The sequence below is a fragment of the Vulpes lagopus genome, chromosome 3 (genome assembly GCF_018345385.1).
Source record: "Vulpes lagopus strain Blue_001 chromosome 3, ASM1834538v1, whole genome shotgun sequence".
Lineage (NCBI taxonomy): Eukaryota > Metazoa > Chordata > Mammalia > Carnivora > Canidae > Vulpes > Vulpes lagopus.
In genome coordinates this window covers 21988982-22008234 of record NC_054826.1, presented here as the reverse complement: position 1 = coordinate 22008234, position 19253 = coordinate 21988982, and the positions used below count along the sequence as shown (strand labels likewise).

Sequence of the window (19253 nt, the reverse complement as noted above, 5' to 3'; positions counted from 1 at the left end):
AAATCAAATCTTAATCAGGTCAGAAACTGCAATTTCATTTGTCTCATCCCTTTGCCTTTCAGGTTATTTTTGCCATCCCTCTTATTCCTTTCCCCTCACATCCTGCTTCCATCAAGCTACCCCACAGTATTGGTGCTCCCCAACATTGTATCCACCTCACCCTGAACTGATTTTCCAAAATGTTGGGTTAACATGGGCTCATCAGTGGGTAATAAGAGAAGTATGTCAGGTTAATCATCCACTTCTCAAAGGATAACTAGGACAGGAAAGGCATCTTTCTCTACTTCATTAAGATTGCCACTCATGTCCTAAATATTTGTGATAATAGAAGGCATTACTAATACATTAGACTTCTCACATGTGGATTGAATAAAGAAAAACAATTTCTTTTTAGGAAAGTCATAAAAGATTATTTAACACATTCTTGTGTAGGTCTGCAAATGCTTCAAGTGGCAATTGTGTGGTTAAAAGGGAAGGCCCATTTAACACTGGATAAGAAAACAGGAACTAGGGACCGAAATGAGACCTTGTATGTGAAAATCAAAAATCGAAGTTGGCGATTTTTCTCATCTTCTATCTTCAATTTTCTAAGATTACACTAAACACAGAAACATAGAAAAGCTGGTCCTACCACAAAATAGTATTTTGACTCTGTCTTTGAAATGCACTAAGGATAGCAGGAAGGCAGAGTGGGGAAGGAGGGAGAGAAGAAAGGACGGAAGAGAAAAAATGCAGCTGCTACTAAATTAAAATGTTAGACCCACTTGAGGCGCGCAGGGTGGGGGTAGGGGGCATAGTCAGCTAAGCACCAGACTCTTGGTTTTAGTCCAGGTCGTGATCTCAGGGCCCTGACCTCAGCTTCATGAGATCAAGGCTCATCAAGGCTCTGCACTCAGCATGAAGTCAGCTTGAGATTCTCTCTCCCTCTGTCCCTTCCATTCGTGTGCTCACTGTCTCTCAAATAAATAAATAAATCTTTAAAATAAAAAAGTAAGATGTTAGAAGCACTTATTTCATCATCGAAGTCTCTTCACCACTCTTAATAGCTGGGACACGCAGGATTCTGCACCCAGTCTTGCACAGACACTCTAATTCTGGGCACATGGTTGAGCTTATTTTCTTATTATCTGCCCCAGAAAAAATGCAAGATAGGTGTCAAAAAGGAATTTTCATTAACAGACACTAACACTTCTGTCAGCATACATTAACATTCTGGTGAACAAACGAATTTTATTTAATAATAGAGTTAGCACGTCTCTCTGACTTGTGGTACCATGTCTATGAAAGTGCTAGAGAACCAGCTTCTCTAGCAAAGAAGCAGCAGGTATCCTCCCAGGGAATAACTCCAGACAGTCCCTTCACTGACTGTGCACAGGACAGATGCAAAGTACTACAAGGGTCTGTCACCACTGACCCCATATTTACATCCCTCAAATCCTTCATCCAAAGTCATGGGGAATAATCTGGAAATGCAAAGTCCTCAACTTCTCCCCTGAGCTCAAGATCCTCCCAAGAGCACAGTCCAGTGCCCAAATGCCAGGCAGCAGGCACGGCGACTGCCCTAATTCTTATTTCAAAAAGCGTATGGTGTTAGGAAAAGAACATCTGCAACAGTTTTTTTCATGGAAGAATAGGAAAGTGAACCCAGTCAGACACTCACCAGCGCACAGGATCACCACTGGGTCTCACTCACCCTTCAAAAGACCTCTCATTTGAGATATTTTTCTTCAATCCGGATGAACACAAGAAACCAAAAAGATAGATCTTGATGTGGTTTCTAATGCTTTATTTGACCTCCTCCCCCAAATCCAACCAGAAACAGGGCTTCTGTTTGTTCCCATTAGTAAAAATCCTGAGAACCAGTATAATAAAGTTTCCCTTTCTGAGATGAGCCTGTATTTAGGTTCTGTGGTCTGAGAGACAGCAAAACTAGGTCACAGGATTGAAGGTAGAATAGGGTTTTTATGACTCGGTTTACTTGCGATTCCGTATGTAAAACTCCATTGTAAGAATGTCATCTAAACGCAAGTCCTCGATTTTCCTTTTCTTAAACACACACACACACACACACACACACACACACACACACTGCAAGCCTCACACCCCCAGCACTGACCTGACTTTCTTGCCCTGTTCGGAGAGCATCTTCACCAAGTCAGCGATGGGGTACTGCGCTTTGGCTGCACAGAGACCATAGCCTGCAAAGAATATTAAGGACACAGAACAATGTGATTCTTTTATTTTGAAATCTTAGGAACAATAATTTCTGCCTTGATCAAAACATCTTTTTATGCCCAAAAAAAGGCAATCTGTTAACAGGACCAGAAATGAAAGCAAACTTCTGAACTTCTTAAAATATTGGCCTAAATTTCATATTCAAATTCATCTTCTAATGGTCCCTTCTCAATCTTCTGCATGGTCTGTTACTGCTCGGCAGCCCCTCCCCACACACACCACACCCACACGGGGTGGAGGAGTTATGGCTCACGTAAAAAGTGTCTGCCCAAGCTGTTCCCCCTGCCTTCCTTTCACCCCCAACAGCATCTATCCTTCAGGCCCCAAACAAACCCTCACTTCCTGACAATCCTTCTTCACTTCCTCATGATTAAAAACAAAGTGTGTCTACATAGTCCAATTTAGCCCTGATCATAACCCACCTTGCATTGTTTATTTTTTTTCTTGCATTGTTTATTGATCTGACTTCTTCCCTAGATAGAAAATACCTAAAGGGAAAAGAGTATATCCTTTACATCTGTCTACCTCTATACTCCAGCCGTGTTTCTCTAAGCCACCTCACATGGGGACAGGTTCATGATGCAGGACTGTCCCAGGCAATATAACATATTTGGTTTGTCTGCTCCCACACACTAGTGGACACCAGCATCTCTGCCTGTGAGACAAAAACCCAAAACCACATGCTTCAAATGTCTCTAGAAAAAGATACTGCCCCAGTTGAGGAAGCTTGCACTTGAACATTCAGTTCCATGGGTGTCAGCTATTTACATCTCAGCATACAGCCAACCAGCAAACCACTCACATGTCAAGTCAATAGATTTCCTTTATAGAAAACTCCTATGCAGCATGAGAGAGTTAGGATCTTAAACTGAATGCAACGTATTACCTGTAATATCATAGCATTCTGTGGTATGATTAAAGGAAAACTGATGACAGGATGAGCACTGGGTGATATGTTATATGTTGGCAAATTGAACTCAAATTTTTAAAATTTTTTTTTAATTTGAAAGATAGAGAAAAAAATTAAAAAATAAAGGAAAACTGAGCTAACTCTCAGAGAATCAGGAAATTGAGGCTGGGAGAGTCAATTACTTGGTCACTATCATGTCAATTGTTAAGAGGCAAAATTCAGAACAAAACTGAGGTGTTGTCACTCCCAGGCCAAATTCTTTCTACTAGGCAGGTTACCTCATCGTATTGGAAACCACATGGCTCTCAATGATTTTTTAAATATTTACTTTTGAAAAGAAACAGATTAAATTTCTATTTACTGAGTGAGTCTAATGAGTGAACTAGATACTTTCATATACTATATCTAATTTAATATTGACAATAATTCCAAAAACTATCAAGGAGAAAAAAAAAGCAAGACTCAAACATGACAAAAACATACATACAGAATCACAGGAAGACATGGCTTGAGCTGGACTACCTTGATTTGTAAGATCTCTATGTAAGTCCCAAAAATATTAACCTAAGCCAAAGATGCTCAACATTTTTTAGTTGGTAATCACAGGGTTGCTTCGATATTTCCATTATATTTCCAAAACTGAGTAAGTTCCAATTCAACTTTTTCCCTATGATAAGAAACTGTATTAACATAACCAATTCCAGGCAGCCCCGGTGGCTTAGTGGTTTAGCGCCACCTTCAGCCCAGGGTGTGATCCTGGAGACCTGGGATCGAATCCCACGTCAGGCTCCCTGCATGGAGCCTGCTTCCCCTCTGCCTGTGTCTCTGCCTCTCTTTCTCTCTCTCTCTGTGTCTCTAATAAATTAATTTAAAAAAAAATAACCAATTCCAACAGCTATTACAGGTTGTTTGCTTTTCTTGTTTTTTTTTTTTACCTGGAGTAATAATAATGCTATTAGCTTCTCGAATCATGTCAATTGCATTGTCAAGGTTGATTTCTGTATGCGTGCCAGAAATTTCCATCGGTTTTCCACCAGCTGTTGAAGTGGTGCCATAGCCTCCAAGAATCACATTAGCCAGGGAGCGATTCATTGCCTAGAAAGCAAAATTATTAGCTGTGAGAGTATCCATATAACTTTTTGAAAGTGGTATGAATCCTGTGTATATAAAATTCATAATCATTTTATGAGGTTTACCTGATTATCTAAAAAAACAAATCACATGGATCACATCTATAAAGTCAACTGTACATGTATATATTTTCAGTAAAAGTTAATTTTAAAAAAAAACTTTAAAAAATAATTTAATGGAAAATGACCAATAACATTAAGAAATGAATGAAAAATTCCAATCCATTACTACTGTCTGTGTACTGATTAAGCAAGTTCTACCTCCATAATTACATGTATTTCACCAGAGTAAAAGAGAATGGTATCTATGAGAAATTTTATAAGGTGACTACAGATCCCTCAGGTGAATCTTGCTACCAGCTACAAGCTGTCAAGAGGCAAAGAGAAGGAATTAGAGAGTGATCCACAGCATTTAGAAGTCTGCTGCCCTCTGTCGTCAAGAAAAAGAGAAATGTGAAGTTGATAAGGTCTTATTTTCCAAATCAACTACATACAGCTCCCAGAAGCTGTAACAGAAGCGACCGAGTTCTTTATCAGGCTCCTAAAATATTTACTTCCAAAAGGGCAGATAAGTAAGTTGAGACACTGTTTCATTAAAATTCATACCCGTCCTTTTAACTGGAAAAACAATTGGGGAGAAAAAATAAGAATAAGGGATGCTCATTTACAATCATCCAACAATGTGCCACACAAATGCAACAATTGAAAAATGTGACAATAGCCGCACTGGTGTCTAGAACAGTTCATCTGTAGACCTCTGGAGCTGTGAGGGTAAAAGACAAGACAAGAAGCTAGATGGGGGCAGCCCCGGTGGCGCAGCGGTTTAGTGCCGCCTGCAGCCTGGGGCATGATCCTGGAGACCCTGGATCGAGTCCCACATCAGGCTCTCTGCATGGAGTCTGCTTCTCCTTCTGCCTGTCTCTCTGCCTCTCATTCTCTCTCTGTGTCTCTATGAATAAATAAATAAAATCTTAAAAAAAAAAAAAGAAGCTAGATGGTTTGAGCAATCAAGTGCTTTTAAGAATTCAAATCACTGTACCTAAACAAAGCAGACATTTTTACATGATAATTGGATTTCTCACTTCAGAAAAAAATTTCAAAAATTATTAAATCCTCTTTTAAGAGCTATAATAAACATATCATTGATCCATTGTTTATACCATGGAAAAGATATGTGTCAATCTATTACTTTAAAAAAAAAAAAAAGACACTGCTTTATTATTAAAGAACAAAAGCACCTGGAGGTTTTCAATGATAAGTAACATGTTGGGAGGAAAAAACTCATGACCATTCATCCAAAGACGGCCAGCCTGCTACCATTATGTAGACATGGACACACACTTGCTGAAGTGGACAGAGGTAGAGGCAGGGAGGAAAAAGAAGCAGAGAAGATGAACAAAGAGCCATACTTGATTAAAGGTAGCGTATCAATAACATAAAGATGATGGATCAAAATGCTGTCAGAATTTTTTAAATTGTTCTTTTGACTTAAACTTATTTCTCAGACATAGCATTCATATTTTACAGAACCTAAACGCTAGTAAACTTGTCTAAGATTATTACATACAAAATAAGTATCTTTTTTTAAGATTTTATTTATTTTTATTCATGAGAGACACAGAGAGAGAGAGAGAGAGAGAGAGAGAGAGAGGCAGAGACACAGGCAGAGGCAGAAGCAGGCTCCATGCAGGGAGCCCAACGTGGGACTAGATCCTGGGTCTCCAGGATCAGGCCCTGGGCTGAAGGCGGTGCTAAACTGCCGAGCCACCCGGGCTGCCCCAAAATAAGTATCTTTAGAATACCTTTACACATTTATGAACAGATAAGAGGATCAAAGAAAAACAAATAATGCTTTTAATTAGGTACACAGTCCCAATCTGACATGAAGATTTAAATTCTTTTTTTAAAAAAGATTTTATTTATTCATGAGAGACACAGAGAGAAAGAGAGAGAGAGAGAGAGAGAGAGAGAGAGAGGCAGAGACACAGGCAGAGGGAGAAGCAGGCTCCATGCAGGGAGCCCAACATGGGACTGGATCCCAGGTCTCCAGGATTAGGCCCGGGGCTGAAGGCAGCACTAAACCACTGAGCCACCCGGGCTGCCCAAGATTAAAATTCTTAACCCAATATCCTATACTTAAAACCCAAGTTTTACAGAAAATCCAAATAGCAATACCTGAGACTTCCAAACACTCAATATTTGTTGATTTTGACAAATCCTTTTAGTTTTGAATTAGAAGATTCTGAAATTAAATTACTAGAAATATGTTCTACCAAATGTTTGCCTTAAAAACTAATTAAAAGGACTATTTCAGACAGTGACATATTTCTGTCATATATAAATAACTTCTTTTAAAAAAGTCAAACACACAAAGCGGCTACATCACACAGTCCTGTAAAAGGATAGATGACAGAGCAACATGATGTAGAGGGGCAGATATACAAAGATATGACCACTTTATTCCAACTTGGCTTAAAAGGAACCATGCTACACAAAACTACAGATTCAAAGCGGCACTGGCCCCCTCCAATGTTTATAGCAGCATTATTCATAATAGCCAAACTATGGAAAGTGCCCAAATGTTCATCAACAGATGAATGGATAAAGTTATGGTACATATACATAATGGAATACTACTCAACCATCAAAAAGAATGAAATCTTGCCATTTGCAACAACATAGATGGAGCTGGAAAGTATAGTGCTAAAGGAAGTAAGTCAGAGAAAGACAATACCATATGATTTCACTCATACATGGAATTTAAGAAACAAAACATGAACACAGGGGAAGGCAAGAAAAAAAGAGAATGAGGTGCAAACCATAACAGACTCATAACTGTAAAGAACAAACAGGTTTCATGGAGGAAGGTGGGCAGGGGATGGACTAGATGGGAGACGGGGACTAAGGAGGGCACTTACAATGAGCACTGGGTTTTGTATATAAGTGATGAATCACTAAACTCTACTCCTGAAACCAATATTACACTGTATGTTAACTAACTAGAATTTAAATAAAAACTTTTAAATAAATAAATAAAAATAAAAGGAACCATTCTTCTCTCCCTGTAAAACTGAATGGAGAAGAAAAGAATTTTTGAGAACATTTAATTAATGTTTACCCACTATCTAATGGCATTTTTGGGAGAAAAAAAAGGGAACCACACAGTAGTTTAACAATCAAAGTCAACTTGTTGAACACATATCCACAATTATATCACCATTAAGCTGATTCCATGTGGTCTCTTAAAAATGAAATTATTTTTCATCTCTGAATTTACCATTGCAACATCATATTTTCAACAAATGTTTAGGGTTTATTTAGATCTTTGTTCTGTTCTTCTTTTTTTTTTGCTTGCTTAAGTGATTAATGAGACTATCCTGTGACCACTGATCCACAGATTGAGGAGTTCCCAGCTTCCAAGACAAAGTATTCACAACACTGTCCAAGACTGTTCCTTTTAAGTTATTAAGCCCAATAATGAAAATTGTATGCTACATTAAAGAGAGCCTTAATTCACATAATTCCTAGCAAACTCTAAGAAAAAAAAATCTGAAAACAAAGGAAAGCTCATAAAATAGACAAAACCAAAGCAATAATAATATATACTCCATTTACTATCATCTCTCATTTCAATGCTTTGTGGGTGCTGAAAAATTGACTGCAAAGCAAAAAAAAATTATTTTTGGTTTGGCTTTGATCCACTTCATTCTGTTCTATTTTCATTTGGAAACAAGTAACAAACTGCAAAAATTTGGTCTGAAAATGCTGTTCCATTTTTGCAAGGCCTCTATTTCCCAGGCAATTTGGACACTATCTCAAGTAAATGGACTGTAAAATCATGAAGAGGTTAATGCCTGTAAGACATCTGGACATCAAGTGAATTATTCATTTGAGTTGGTTGCCTGGACACTATCAACATTTTTTGGTTTAATATTGAATATTGTATAACCAAACATGTGGCTCAGAAGACACCCAAAAGAATTCTTTGTCAGAACAAAAATTCAATTTTAGGGATTATGAATTAGCCACTCAGGGAGCATTCCACTGCCTCTCACATAATAAAACCACTCTGTTCTGGTTTGGATTTGCATGTTTCCCCAATAAGTAATAAAATAACAAAGTTAAACACACTAGTAATAATAACAAGATATTGATATATGGTAGTACATTTGTTACCATAACCCATCCAGAGAGGATTCCAAAATATGAAATGAGCAAACAAAATATTCATCTAATGTTCACTTAGCAATTATTATATTCATATGAGTGGGCCAGGTGCTCAGTCAGCCTCCATAAACACAAAGGCAAGTAATCAACGGGATCTTAAAGTACCTTCCTTGACAAATTGAGTTTAAGTGAAAAAATAAAAATAAATAAAAACATAACATAAAAAATACATACCTTCCTGTAAAATGAGAATATTTCCTACTCCCAGAATTAGTGTGGGATTAAATGAACTAATATTTGTAAAGCGCCGAGCGTTAATGCCTACAGCATGTTCATGCCTACTACTATGCCCAATTACAAGCAGCTGTTTTATTTCTACTATTATTATGAACCACTCTGAACTGCTAAAACACCAGCCCTGAAGAAACAATTTCTTGTAATAAACAAGCACAAGCCAAGAATCAATGAAGATTAATGTGAAAAGTCAGAAATCAGGACAATTTAGAAGGAAAGAAAATTTCTATCTTCAAAATTGAAAAATACAGTAAGCTTGTTTTTGTTGTTCCTTTTTTGTTCTGTAATAAGATGTAGGAACAGAAAATATACAGTAAAACAAGCATCCCAGACACCGCTGGTGAGAGCCTAGCCTGGAGAGTCCTTTGCAGAATTCAGTTCAACGATATGGACAGCCAACAAAAAGCTCTTATAGTCCCTTTGGCCAAGTAATTGTACTTATAAAAATGTTACCTAAGGAAATAATCAAAATGCAAAAGGAGGTACGCTGAAGAAAAAAAAGTACCAGTGAGATAATTAAGCAACGCAGAATGTATCTGAACATATTCTTATGAAAAAGACCAGAATTAGAATATTAAATTTTAAAAGTTAAGTGGTAATGGCATTACAAATGATTTATCCTTTTCTACTTTCTTCCAAATTTCCCCACATTAAACATCTTTTCTTTTGGTAATTGAATTTTTTTTTTTGAAAATTAAAGTTTCAACTGTCTTTGAATCTAAATTAATACAGGTTGCTATTATAAACAGAGTGTCTGAACCAGAGTGACCCTTATGGTCACAGGCAGCTATAAAAAGATATTATAGACTACAGGAATACAAAGTATCTATGGTATGCTGCCAGGAAATGGCATGCCTGAGGTGGTAGAAACAGAAAGAAAAAAAAAATACAGAAAACATATATAAGAAATATGAAAGAAAAAATATGAGAAAGATGATATAGTTACAGAGGTGCACAGAGGAAAAAGTATCTTCAACAAGTGCCTCTTACTACCTTATTCTAATTACTGTCATAGAACTGCTACTGTAAGTTTCTGTAGTTGCTATAACCAATAATAACAAAAGAAATAAGATGAAGAAAGGGAGGGGAAGGAAATAAAAAACCCACAAATCTGGAATATACTACGGACACATTTAAGAACCTAAGTAAAACCATTTAGGAAAAAAACAAAGAAGGCACCATGATGACACTCTGAGAACTAGACACAGGTCCTCCTCACCTCTCCCCCATATCAGAATGCCACTGGCTTTGGTAAAATTCAAATCCTCCCATTTAATTTTAAAATCCAAGTTCTGACCAACCACAAGTTTAAGTAATAATGAAAATCTGCTGCCCCCTGCTGGTCGTTCAAATTCACCAAATGAAGCAAAGCCAAACTAAGGGTTAAAGGTTCATTTTTTAGATGCTAAGTGAAGCCAGTCAGTCAGAAAAAGAGAAATACCATATGATCCCATTCACATGTGGAATTTCAGTACCAAAACAAACAAAGGAAAAAAAGATGACACAAACCAAGAAAAAGACCCTTAATTACAGAGAACCAGCTGATGGTTACCTGAGGGGAGGTGGGCAGGGGGGTGGGGGAAATAGGTGATGGGCACTTATGATGAGCACTAAGTAATGTACAGAATTTTATAGAGATTTTATAGAGATATAGGTCTATAATATAGAATCACTATATTATACACCCCAACAAGTAGAACACTGTATGTCAACTATACTGTAATGAAAACAAAAAAATTGGGACGCCTGGGTGGCTCAGCGATTGAGTGCCTGCTTTTGGCTCAGGGCGTGATCCCAGGGTCCGGGATCAAGTCCCACATCGGCCTTCCTTAGAGGAGCCTGCTTCTCCCTCTGCCTATGTTTCTGCCTCTCTCTGTGTCTTCTCATGAATAAATAAATAAAATCTTAAAAAAAAAAAAGAAAAGAAAAGAAAAAAATGGTATCTATCATTTGAAAAAGTTTCCTAGTCAAACCTTTAATTATTTGCAAGATATCTTCTTCTTGCCATCCAGAAGAGAATTAGAAACAAAAAGAAAGCTAGGAAATATTTTTCTTAATTTTCTTTTCTTTTTTAAAAAAGAGCATGCTGACCACAAAACTTCAAGAGAGGGACCCTCACAGATGACCAGTGGGAGTGTAAATTGGAGCAAGTTCTCGGGAAACAACACGGTAATAAGTAGAAAGAGCTGATAAAAATGAACATACTTCTTTCACTTCAAGGAATCGATCCGAAGACAAAAATCAGAAGTGCCAAAGATGTACTTATGTACAAAGAAAAATTAAAAATTCAAACATCATAAAAAGTATCACATTAGAGAAATATTAAGTAAATTTTATATATCCATATGATGGATTCATATGAAGTCCCTTAAAATAGTATTTAAAAAGCATTTTGAACAAGAAAATGACAAGAATATAGTAAGATTAAAAGAATAAAATGTAAAACAATATACAGTATAATCAGACAAGTCAATACACAGATGTGTAATACAAAAAGAAACAGAAAGAAAGAAACCAAAATCTGTAGTGCCTATCTCCAGACGGAGGGAGGCAGGTTTTTTATCCTTGTATTTAACTTTCCTGATTATCTACACGCGGGTACTTAAAAAGCCATCTTGAAAATGTATTCAAATGAAACACTGAGATTTCTACTGAAGAAAAAGTAAGAACTGACATAGTCGTTTTTACTGCAAATAAAATAAACATCCTTCTTTTCAGAACACCATTTCCTCTTTGTTCCAACACCTGTTTCTTACCACACACATGATGTAGGACAGGATGGCACCCGAGGAGCCTATGAGCGCCCCAACGATGGTCAGCAGGTTGTTGTTAAGCAGGAAGCCCTCAGCACACAGAGCCCAGCCTGAGTAACTGTTCAGCACAGTGATGACCACGGGCATGTCGGCACCCCCAATGGCAGCTGTTAAAGTCACACCCTAGGATGAAATCCAAAGCAGAAATCAAAATTAATAAATCAAAAATAAAACTTCTGAAACTAGACATCTTGGATCTTAACCATTCTGGTTTTCCAACTAATATATTTACCTTGAAGCTCCACTGCTGGTAATGACGAAGTGCCTCCTAGCTGATCAAGTCTCCCACAGATATAACAGGTGTAAACACTGAACCACTCCCCCTGCCACCCCCAGAAATGGTCCTAAATCCCTAAGAGGCAGTGATGAAAAGCAGACAGAAACTAGAGAGGGGTCTGTGCTCAAAAAAAAAAGTAACAGCACTGAGCAAATCTCCCAGTTTTTACGGTATTAACCTAAGGCAGGCCCCTGGTGCTGCCAAAAGAAACAGCTAAAATAGAAATACAAGCCCATAGCTTTGCTATTTGAAGATCCAAGAGTAGGATTTAGGGTTACAACCGCAGTTGGAAAGTGAGAAGAGAAACTGCCGAGGAGCAGGCTATGGAGAAGGAGCCCCAAAATCTATGTATGAACTCTGCCCAAATTTCTGGCTCTTTAACTATGCATATGTGGGCAGACTCCGAGCAATCTTCTTAAGGATAAATAATAGATTTCAGCTGCCCCCACCATAAGGGCACCAGATTTAAAATCTGAATGCAGCCAAGTTAGCTGCCTACAAAAAAAAATAAATAAAAAATAATGATCAAAATTCTTTGGAGGAATACAACAGAATCGAAAGTCTCTCTAGTGCAACCCCAAATCAATAAACATGGTGCAACCCTAAACACAAACATAGAATGATGGGGAGAAAGACTTTTGCTTTTTATTCCACATACATATTTTGAGTTTAAGATGTGAATGTATTCATGTGCCTCTTAAGTCAAAAGCAGTTAAAATAATCCACAACATATTTTATCTTACTCATTCTCATATAAGCATAAAGTACCTTTAAATATCAAATTCACCTCTTCTCAAAAAATAGTAATTCTTAAAGTTTTACGTTCCTATGCTGTTGGTTTTGAGACTTTTTTTTAATCTCTTCTGCTTTATTGGATAAAAAAATGCCAAAATCATTTTTTTCATTTAAAATAAAAATCAGTGCAATACAAGTCAGAAAAACATTGTACTGTCAGTATTCATAAAAAGAATTTTAAGTTACTTTTCAGACTTCTTTTTTGTTTAAGTAGGCTCCATGCTCAGGATGGAGCCCAACACAAGGCTTGAACTTACAACCCTGAGATCAAGACCTAAGCTGAGATCAAGAATCAGATACTTACCTGACTGAGCCACCCAGGCACCCCTACTTTTCAGTTTTTTAAAGTTTCTCTGTCAAAATCAGGCCTCTCAGGATTACATAAAAATAATTATTATGTTTAACACTGTAAATCTTGAATCAAGCAGCCATCATGTGTTTGATAAGCAATTACTGTATGTCTAATTTTGTGCTAAGCACTATAAATTATTTTAAAAACCTAAAACATAAACCTTGTCTACAATGTAGACTCCAGACTAGACAAACATGAAGGCATCAGTGAATATCAGAGTTGTTCTGCAAAGGAATAATACACTGATATGATAAAATGCTACACTGGAGCATATAGACAACTGAGAATACTGTATGTATCAAATTACTAAATGCAAAAATTAGAGAGGGAGAAGAGGACCAAACCTATCATGAAGGGCTTTGCTGAACTCCCCCACTGAACTCTCAGGGTTTATTAACTGCATCTCATTTTATGTAATTCTTTAACTTGGTAACATAGCTTCCAATAAATGTGAGCACAGCTAATGGGCAGGGAGTATCTTACGCTTATTGCATAAAACCCAAAGTACTATTTTGCGGGCCTTGTCACAGTAAGTAGGCACCTAGGGACACCTGGGTATCTCAGCGGTTGAGCGTCTGCCTTCAGCTCAGGTTGTGATCCCGGAGTCCTGGGATCAAGTCCCACATCGGGCTCCCCTTGAGGAACCTGCTTCTCCCTCTGCCTATGTTTCTGCCTCTCTCTCTCTCTCTCTGTCTCTCACTAATAAATAAAATCTTTAAAATAAATAAATAAATAGGCACCTAATGAACAGAACTGAAACACTTGGCTTTTTAAAATTCCTATTCACCAACACCAGTGAAAAGACCCAGAGCAACAAGATGTCACACAACAACTTTGAAAGGAACCATTAGGTGGAGAGAAACAGTGATTTTCCTCTTACCCTTTTCTGTATTTTCCAGATCCTAAAAAGAACATGTAACATCATTTCAAAACATGTTTATTCCATCAAGGGTCTTGAAGAGAGAGAAATAAGATTAGACCATAATCTAACAACATACTGCCAGTGCCTGAGTGCTTTCCACTCCCAACTTTCTTACCATGACAGCAGAGAGAGCTGACACAGAGCCCAGACAGGTAATGCCGGTGGTAAAGCTAGGGTCCATCATGAATGGGATTATTCCACCCACACTAGCAGCCAGCAGGCCTGCATTAAGTGCGTGCCTTCCAGGAAGCAGGAGCGGGGCGGATTTCAGGATACCTAGGACCGTGCACAAGTCAGTCAGAAACTAGCACATGTCATTAAACCATCCTCCCTCCCCCGTTCACATACACATACACACACACACACACACACACACACACACACACACACACTCTTAAATGCATGTCATTTAATCCTAAAATACCAAACTTTAATATAAGAATTTTTAAAAAAGGTCCTGAAACATAAAAGCAAAGTAGGGCTCTTACATATAACAAATATTAACAGAAGTCGGAAAAGAATGGCTCAGCTTAACTGTTCTTTACTTTGATCACACAACAATTTCTTTACTCTTTGTCACAGAATCTTTAAAAATTGTTTTTTTCCTGTATGACCAACACAGAAGTTAAGTGTGGTTTCATTTAAAACTTCAAAAGAGAGTCCTAGTCCATTAACATTTCTGATTCTATCAACTGAGCCCAAGGGAGAAAAGCCCTGGTTTGCTAGTTGTTCTTAAAAACAAAGCATGAGACAAGAGCATTGTAAGCTTTCAAGCATTGTAAGCTTGAAGTTCTTTGGTGATCCTTAAGTTTCATAGAAGTTCTCTATTTAATCTTAATGGCTTGATTACTGAGAGGCAGGACCAGATTTTTTAATATCACAAGCCAGTTTCTCTACAGACTCACTTACTCATGAAAACACAAGAAATGGCCTCTGTGAGGTCAGGGGGTTTTTTCCCTACTTTTATTTTCATGGCTGACCTTGGCAGTAGCAAGTTTGCCATGCTAGAGCCATGAAATGATTATGTTTTCAAACTAAGTACCACAGAGCGATCTCACAAACTGACCCAACAAGCTTCTCCGTATTCTGGAAAACATATAAAGTTCATTTCTGCGAACTCCACACAGGCATCTCTGACTAAGGATTATGAAGACGTAGTTTTGCTCATATGTTACCAAATGTCAACTAGTCCCTCTACATAAATTTCTGTGCACTTATTTCCTCCACTAGCTGCCTGCAGAAGAAATGGCTTCATAGCTCTGTGAGATTCTTAAGCACCAATAAAGGGAAGCAATCTTGACGTGGAGGAGTTATGTATTTCTGAGTGCTACACAAATTCTTCACGTAACAGGTTCTGGAGTGAAGAATTTTTTTTCATTAATGCAAATCTCTGTGAATGTTTCACTCATCTTGAATCTGTTTTACAATAATGAAGCCATAAAGTTTTGATGCAAAACATTCATTATGAACTATAACATCTCTATTAAAAGGAAAGCTGGGAGAATGAGAAGCAGGCAATCAGTTGAGGCTCAAAAGATCTTATTTGCTTTGTAGTTTTTGCTGCTGCTTTCAAAGAGCGCTCAGCACATGTAAGACAGCACAGAAGCCATCTTCTGACATTGAAATGGGCCCGGAAGCCCCCTACACAACAGCTATTTACCTCTCTGTCACGCTGAATCACTTACCCTGCAGCTTTCCATAGGCAACAAGAGAGCCACTGAATGTGACACCACCGATGTAAGTACCGAGGTAGGCCACGATCTTGGTGAGATTTGCTGCTGAGTCCACAGCAAAATGTGGATATTCTACAATGTACTCAGCAATGCAAGTAAGCACAGCTGCCAAGCCCACTAAACTGTGGAAAGCAGCAACTAATTGAGGTAAATCAGAAATCTGGATCCGTTTGGCAATTGTCAATCCTGTTGGGAAATGAAGGTCAAAGAGGAATTAAAACTCAACAGATCTTTGAGAAGCAACTACAATAAAGACTACACCTGAATAGTATATTCATTAATAAAAAAGATGGGAATCTTGCCATTTGTAACAATACTAATGAATCTTAAGGTAACACTAGGTGAAAAAGAGAGAAATACCATATGATCTCACTTATAGGTGAAATCTAAAAATTAAAAAAAAAAGAAAACGGGGCATGTGGATGGCTCAGTCAGGTTTCAGCTCAGACCATGATCTTGAGATTGTGGGAGGGGAAAAAAAAAAAAAATCGATGCTCAGCGGGGAGTCTGCTTCTCCCTTTCCTTCTGCTCCTCCCCCTGCTCACTGGCTTGCTTGCTCTCTCTCAAATAAGTAAATAAAATCTTTAAAAAAAAAAAAAAAAAAAGCTCCTAGATACAAAAAACAGACTGGTGGTGGCCAGAGACAGGGGATGGGAGGTGGGCAAAATAGGTGAAGCTCTCAGTTACAAGAAGCCATAGGGATATAATGTACAGTAGAGTGACTATAATTAGTAATACTGTATTGCCTATTTAAAGTTGCTAAGAGTCTATCCTAAAAGTTTTCATCATAACAAAAAAAATTCTACAACTATGTATGGTGACAGATGTTTACTAGGCTTACTGTGATCCTTTTGCAATATATACAAATACAGAATCATTATTTTCTACATCTGAAACTAATATGATATTATGCCAATTATACCTCAATTTTAGTTGTTTATTTTTAGAGAGAGAGAACCCAAGTTTGTGGGAAGGGGAAAGGTGGGGGAGAGAGAATCCCAAGCCAGCTTCACGCTCAGCTCCAACTCAGGGCCTGATCATGACCTGTGCTGAAATCAAGAGCCAGACGCTTAACCAACTGAGCCACCCAGGGACCTCAATTATATCTCAATTAAAAAAAAAAAAAAGACCACGTTTAAGGGTTTCCATCCTTGTCACTAGTAATTATCTGCTTCCCACTATGGGCTAAGTATTCTCTTACAGGGACTACACAGAAGTTTAAGGACACTGGCTATGCATACCCTTTCAAAACAGCAGTTTTTTTCAACACACCTAAACACAGTCCAACTCCAAATGTCAAACACTAGCAGATGTTTCTTCTATCACAACCTGCAAATATTCCCCTTACATTTCTTCAGATTACTTGAGGCTCCAATCAAACCCTTACATGCTCCCCACTGTATGAATAACCCAAGCTCTCTTCTCCACAAGCCACCACCTGTTCCCTGAGCACATAAGAAACAGCTGGAATATGAAGAAGGCCTGGGTTTTCAGGTGGGTGGGTGGAAGCCAAGTCCCAAGGCAAAAAAATGCAAATGCCTGGGTAGTAAATGTCCAAATGAGGAGACTGTGAAAGAGCTGCATGGCTCTAAGTAGGTGATATAGGAGGAGTGCACCTCAGAATATTTCCTAAGATCCTGTCTAAAGGTTTTCCTGCCATGAACCTACAGTACAAACATTCCCCTTCCAGTTTCTGTCCAGGGACTATCAAGAAAGGGCACAAAGCTTCCCTGGGGAAGTATAAAATGAGGCCTAAAGATACTGTCATACTGGTGAATATACAACCACCAGGTCCTCGGGATAAAAACATATGCATGTATAAGTATGTATATGAGTTTTTAATGATACAAAGTAGCACATAATTTTCAAATAATAAAATATATGATACTCTTTATTATAAACTCCATGTTGCCAATTGACTTTCACAGAACCGAACTTGTTGATTTTTGCCAAACTCTTGTATCTGTCACCAACCCAGTGTTTGCAACTGATGAAATGAGTGTAGTTCCTACAGGAATGCTGGCTGACATTTTTGTTTGCATTAACAAGACAAAAGTGAAACAAGATAGATGTGAGAACTTCACTCATTGTCAACAATGTGAGCAACAGCTTGAATCTGATAACAGTTTTCAAATACTGGAAGAATATCTGCTCAATATTTTGTAATAGGCACAATGTAATGGCTCCAGACACAGCACACTTTTAAGTTTAAGCTGCATTATTAATATTTTCTCCATCACTTTCTTAGGTCTGGACAATCAACAAAACAAGAAATGAAACCCAGATTTGTAGCATTTGTTGATTTCCATGGTAAAAATGCAACTACCATGGTCAACTTCAAGCTACCAACGTTAGTTACGTCATTAAATACAGAGTTGGGAAGACATAGACATAAGCCCATCTTTACAAAGTATTTCTAAAAACATAATGTAGGTAATCTCAAAACCACAGAAAATAGAATCTAACAAATTAAAAAGTTATGAATAATATCATTAACTGTTTCTAGCATAATTATTTTGGTGAAGAATCAGAGTTGGTAGAGTCCTCATTAAAATACACCCATTTTGAAACATTTAACACTGAGTAACCGTACCAACCATGTCAAAAGAGTGAGCTAAAAAATGGGTATGCGTTCACATGAGAGCAGAATCCCACCAAGTGCTTACCAATGGTCCCGCCCAAAGCCATTGCTCCAGACATCTGAGCTAACAATTCTGGGGATGGTTTTAGGCCTCCAAGGGTGGCTGCCAGGCCTCCAGCCACCCCAATCATGCCCAACGCATTGCCAAGACGAGCTGTTCCCTGGGTGGAAAGGCCGGCCAGGGCACCAACACAGCACAGGCCTGAGCCCAGATACATGATCTTTTTAAATGAAAGGGAAGAGAAAAGAGAAAGACTATCAAAACTTTTAGTCTATTAGTGAACGGAGGACTTCTCTTGAGAAAACATGATTTCCTAAGAACAATTTTAAATTCGGACTATAATAGAGGGACCAGTATGACTTCTTTGAAAACTTCAATATATTTTCCTATCCATTAGGACTATTAACAAATCAAATATCTTAAATTTGCACTTGCAATTTATGTATATTGGTTTCTTCCAGCTTTGATAGCATGCATAAATGCATATAAAAGCACCTACAGTTAAACAGAGTTATCATGGGATCTAGAGCTGACCAAACATTGTAAAGGAGCCACGCCTGATGCTGTAAATATCAGGGACTGTGCCATATACTTCACTGATGTTATAAGTCAGTCCCAGAAGACTCACAGAGGTTGAAAGAATCATCATGCTTATTTTACAAAAGAGAAAACCAAAGTTTAAAAAGGTTACATAATTCTTCCAAGGCCAAAGATCAGAGAATAGCCAACATGGGATTCAGACATGGGTCTCTATCATCTACCTCTCCAACTCTTCTCAAAAAAGATCTTTAAAAGATTTTTTCAAAGAAAAAAAAAAAAGATTTTTTTCATGCAACAAGAAATGTTGGAAACAGCAGAAACCAAGAGAGACATGATTCTTCTGCTGTCAGAGCAGTTGCATTCTCGTGATAGTCAATGAAAAGTTCAACTTATTTCCACTTTTCTATATAATATTCATTTTTGCACTGTCTTTTTTAAATGAA

General features: G+C 37.8%; 1 protein-coding gene across 3 annotated transcripts in view; it reads right to left on the bottom strand.

Annotated features, from left to right (window-relative positions):
- The window catches only part of NNT (nicotinamide nucleotide transhydrogenase), a 100850-nt gene that overhangs the window by 28099 nt on the left and 53498 nt on the right, over window positions 1–19253 (bottom strand). For all 3 annotated transcript variants that reach the window (XM_041747988.1, XM_041747989.1, XM_041747986.1), the window contains 6 exons: window positions 18295–18490; window positions 15581–15814; window positions 14011–14171; window positions 11493–11672; window positions 4081–4240; window positions 2117–2198 (listed from right to left, as the gene is read on the bottom strand). In XM_041747988.1, the coding sequence (XP_041603922.1) occupies window positions 2117–2198; window positions 4081–4240; window positions 11493–11672; window positions 14011–14171; window positions 15581–15814; window positions 18295–18490 (1013 nt within the window). The remainder of the gene's footprint in view (window positions 1–2116; window positions 2199–4080; window positions 4241–11492; window positions 11673–14010; window positions 14172–15580; window positions 15815–18294; window positions 18491–19253) is intronic.